At 38.1% G+C, this 5,337-nt stretch overlaps 1 protein-coding gene across 1 annotated transcript in view; it reads right to left on the minus strand.

Annotated features, from left to right (window-relative positions):
• LOC116401188 (collagen alpha-6(VI) chain) overlaps positions 1-5,337 on the minus strand; it is a 58,962-nt gene that overhangs the window by 36,038 nt on the left and 17,587 nt on the right. Inside the window, exons 14-23 of the mRNA XM_031879468.1 lie at positions 4,288-4,380; positions 4,065-4,118; positions 3,717-3,788; positions 3,612-3,638; positions 3,485-3,529; positions 2,325-2,378; positions 2,104-2,166; positions 1,780-1,845; positions 1,648-1,701; positions 265-300 (exon numbers count right to left, since the gene is read on the minus strand). Coding sequence (XP_031735328.1) covers positions 265-300; positions 1,648-1,701; positions 1,780-1,845; positions 2,104-2,166; positions 2,325-2,378; positions 3,485-3,529; positions 3,612-3,638; positions 3,717-3,788; positions 4,065-4,118; positions 4,288-4,380 — 564 coding nt within the window. The remainder of the gene's footprint in view (positions 1-264; positions 301-1,647; positions 1,702-1,779; positions 1,846-2,103; positions 2,167-2,324; positions 2,379-3,484; positions 3,530-3,611; positions 3,639-3,716; positions 3,789-4,064; positions 4,119-4,287; positions 4,381-5,337) is intronic.

Below are 5,337 nucleotides of genomic sequence, written 5' to 3' on the forward strand. Positions count from 1 at the left end.
AAACACACACACTCATACACTAACATACACATACACTAACACACACACATACACACACACACACATCCACTAACACACGTACACACACACATCCACACGTACACTAACACACATCCACACACACACACGCTCACTCACATACACACACGTACACACATACACACACACACACATACACGAACACACACATACAGTATACACACACACTCACACACACACACACATCACAGCAGCACTGAGTTCCTCATCCTCTTCATCTCTTACCTTCTCACCGAGAGCTCCTCTTCTTCCATCTGGACCCTGAACACATCATCATCATCATCATCAACATGTTCCTTTAACTTCTGAACAAACCTTCATTCATCTGTTCTGAGCGCTTCAGACAAACATTAATATGAATATTAAAGCTGCGAGCAGCGATGAACGGGCCCTCGCAATCTGCAGCGCGTCGGGGCTGCCGGCGGGACTCCGGCCTGCGCGTCCGAGAACGTCCGCGACCGTCGGACGGCGCGTCCGTGAGCGAGACGTTTTTAATCCCGCGTGGACCGCCTGATGCTGGAAATGATGCTTTGCAAATAGTCCGACGCTTCCTGTATCCACTGCCTGGCGCTACAGAACACGTGCAAACATGCATCATGTAGCTCTGTGTCAAGTGTAAACCACATGGTGTAAAAGTCATGTAAATCGGAGGTGTTTATCACAAAATCCAGAGTTCCTTTCGCCAGCAGGTGGCGCTGTGAGTACTAGTGGAAATTAGCTCGTAGACATCCTCAGGCCATGAGTGGTATCAAGCATGAGAAGTTTGGGACCGTTTGGAACAAGTCCAGCTGAGTTACATCAGACATTTCCTTTAGCCAGTAGGCTTCGCGGGTTTACTGTAGCGCCCCCTAGTGGTCGAATGCAAAACAATTCTCAGGGTATGTTACTGGATGCGATGTGCACATATGCTGAATATTTTGGGAATTTAGAACAAATGGTTGAGAAGTTATGTGTATTGATATTTTGCCACGCACCTAAGAAGTGTATTGGTCCAATACAAAAAACGCAAAGAGATATCAAACAAGAGATATCTCTTTGTCAAAAAGCTTTTGAAAACTTTTGATGACGTAGATCCAGTAATGATCCACAGCAAATCTGGTAGCAATCGGACCCAGCATGTAGGAGCAGCTTGCAAAAATGTGTTTTTCACTAAATTCAATATGGCGGAAAATCTAAGGAGGCGGAGCTTAGGGGTCTGAGAGGCTTTTTTCTCGATCTAGCGGATTTGGAAATGTGTGTCGAATTTCAAGTAAATCGGACATACTGGCCGAGGGGCGTCACCGGTCCGATTTGTAGGGGGCGCTAGAGAGCCATTTTTTACACAGAAAGATGCATTCTTTTTCAGACACTAAGTTCAGCCAGACCTGACAAGTCCCCAAAATTTGATGAGTTTTCATGCATGGCAAGTACCCCCAAAAAACTCCCAAACGGGAAAAATAAGAATCACGAAAAATAATAATACCCCTTACAATTTCAATAGGGCCTCGCCGGCCCGACGTTGTCGGTTGCTCGGGCCCTAATAATGTTGTTAATAATAATAATAACAATAATAATACAATTAATATTAATAGTATTAATAATAACAATATGAATGATAATAATCCTCACCTGGTTTCCTTCCACTCCGCTCTCACCCGGCCGTCCGTCCTGTCCAGGTGTCCCCTGTAAACAAATACAGTCTTCAGTGTCTCTCAAGCTCACATGATCCTTCATGTCCACTCAGATTGAGACGTGTCTTACTGGTAAACCTGCGTTCCCTGGTTCTCCTTTAGATCCTGGTCTGGTGTTATCAGCTCCCGGTTCCCCCTGAAGACACACACACATCCTCAGTGTTTAGGTTTGTGTCTCGTCAGCAGAAACTAACCTGGAGGACTCTCAGAGTGTCTCATGATGGTTCACACACTCTTTATGATTTATTATTCATGATTTCTCTCAGTCGGTTTCATCTGGTTCAGAGGGTTCGGGTTCCAGCAGCTGCTCCCTCCTGTGTCTTTATGCTAAGCTAAGCTATGCTAAGCTAACAGTCAGATGTTCATTAGCATTAGAGAGAGAGAGAAAACTCACCGGATCTCCTCTGAGTCCTCGCTGTCCTCTAAGCCCCGCCTCCCCTCTGATACCCGGGATACCCTGAGGACGAAAGGTCAACCTGTCAATCAACCGGCCGGGGTCAGATGTCAACGGCTCCCAGCTGAGCAGCATTCCTCAAATACACACTAATATATATACATATATGTATATATGTATATATATTCACATAAAGATAAAAGGTAAAAATGTTGTTTTACTGGGTTTCCTGGGTCTCCTCTCGGTCCTCGACCTCCATCTTGTCCTGTCCGTCCCTGCAGAACCAGAACCAGAACTCAGCTCAGCACTGGAAATCCCCATGCTGAGCTGGTTTCCTGAACACAGCGCTCATTTCCTCGGTAATGTAGCTGGTTAATATGTATAATGAAATATGATATGATATATGATATAGTATAATATAATATAATATGATATGATAGATGATATAATATGATATGATAGATGATATAATATAATATGATATAATATAATATAATATGATATAATATAATATGATATAATATGATATAATATGATATGATATATGATATAATATGATATGATATATGATATAATATAATATGATATAATATGATATATGATATAATATGATATGATATATGATATAATATGATATGATATATGATATAATATAATATGATATAATATGATATGATATGATATATGATATAATATAATATGATATAATATGATATGATATATGATATATGATATAATATAATATAATATGATATGATAGATGATATAATATAATATGATATAATATGATATAATATGATATGATATATGATATAATATAATATGATATAATATGATATGATATATAATATAATATAATATGATATATGATATATGATATAATATAATATAATATGATATGATATATGATATATGATATAATATAATATAATATGATATAATATGATATGATAGATGATATAATATAATATGATATAATATGATATGATATATGATATAATATAATATGATATAATATGATATGATATATGATATAATATAATATGATATGATATAATATAATATAATATGATATAATATAATATAATATAATATGATATAATATAATATGATATAATATAATATGATATAATATGATACGATAGATGATATAATATAATATGATATAATATAATATAATATGATATATGATATGATATAATATGATATAATATGATATGATATATGATATAATATAATATGATATAATATAATATAATATGATATGATAGATGATATAATATAATATAATATAATATGATATAATATGATATGATATGATATATGATATGATACAATATGATAAAATACAATACAATATAATATAATATAATAATAATACCTGTTCTCCATTGACTCCGTCCAGTCCGTCCTCTCCTTGTTCTCCCTGTAACGATGGAATGAGTCGAGTCAGCAGATTAGAAACATCTCGTCATGTGACATCATGTCAACTGAGCCGGGTCACTCACCCTGTTACCACGGAGACCACGGTAGCCCTGCAGACATAAACATCATCATCATCATCATCATCACCACCATCACCATCATCATCATCATCATCACCATCATCATACCTTCAGTCCTCTGAGTCCAGAACAACCCTGGACCCCCTGAGGTCCAGCGGGTCCAGGACGACCCCGTTCACCCTGTAGAACATTGACACAGTGAGGAGGAGGAGGAGGAGGAAGAGGTACTTCACCTCTAATGGAGTTACAGTAACAGTGAATAAACAGAAAAGTATTTATGTCTGAAGGACTTCAGCTCCAGAAAAGACTTTTATGATTCAGTTTAAAGAAAAGAAAAGTTCACTGGTCTTAGTGGACTCAGTGGACTCCCTCAGCAGTCTTCAGTCTAGTGAACTGGAACCTTGAACAGATGAAGATGAAGATGAAAGTGAACGAGAGTGATGAAGAAGAACTTACAGCGACGCCCTCGTCTCCGGGGAACCCGGGGAACCCTTTCTGTCCAGATAGACCCTGTTCAGGAGAGACACACAGCAGCTTAGATGCTCCACCACGTCAACAAACTAGCTCTTCTGTTATTGGTCTGAATGAGACCATGAAGTCACTGATCAGTCGGACCAAAGGCCCGTTGCAGGTGTCACACATCATGTTTACACTCTAAAGGGGCGTGTCTTCCACTCGCCTTTGAGCCCGGGCGGCCCCGAGAGCCTCGGACGCCTTCATGTCCCGAACATTTGCACATGACGTTGCAGCACTCCCTGTCTGACACAAAGTCCTGCAGAGAGACAGAAGACAGAGTCAAAGGACAAAACCATGAAGAGAAAAACAAGTAAATTATTTTAAAGATTACTGGCCAGTAAAATAAACAGCTCACTAAAATCCATGAAATACTGAACTCTGGCTTTACCCTTTGATGTTTATAACTTCAATTAACTTAACTATAACAGGTGTTAATGTCAAACAATAATCTGGAATAAGACAAAAGATTTAAGTCACTGAAGGCTTGTTTTTATTCTTTGTAAAGACATGAATACTGAATTATCTCTACCTGCTGAAGGTTTTTAAACAACGCCGTTAAATAGGAGAAGGTTTTCATTAGAAGGTGTGACGAGTTAACTGGTTTTTAACACGGTGAGTAATTAACATATTTTCTACCCTGAAGTAGTCTCCATTCAGACGCGTCACGACAAGAAAACCTGCAGAGATTCCTCTCTTCAAGAGAAAATCACTTCATCATCAATGCTCAGATCCCAGATGGATTACTGAACAGATACAGTGTCAGGGGCCCTAAGGGTCAGGGGCCCTGAGGGTCAGGTACTTAAAGGGTTCGGGGCCAACTCTGTGTCCATGCAGATAAACTGCCATCTCAACTATGTTTAGAGGAAAACGTTTTTCTTCCCAAATAACAGTTGTGGTTTAAGACAAAACAAAAAAACTTGGTTGCGTTTAGTAAAAAGAACGTTTGGCTTCAAATTACGACATTTGTTACGTTATTTATGCTGTGGATGTAATTTAAAATATGTAAATGTTGACCTTGTTTCACAATGCAAAAGACCTGCAAAGAGACACAAAACAACCACATAGAGACATAAAATAACTACAAAGAGACAAACAATGACCACATAGAGACATACAAAACTACAAAAAGACAAACTACAACCACATAGAGACATACAAAACTACAAAGAGACATACAAAACTACAAAGAGACAAACTACGACCACATAGAGTC

This window comes from Anarrhichthys ocellatus, unplaced genomic scaffold (assembly GCF_004355925.1).
Source record: "Anarrhichthys ocellatus isolate YVR2014 unplaced genomic scaffold, GSC_Weel_1.0 scaffold270, whole genome shotgun sequence".
NCBI classification, from domain to species: Eukaryota; Metazoa; Chordata; class Actinopteri; order Perciformes; family Anarhichadidae; genus Anarrhichthys; species Anarrhichthys ocellatus.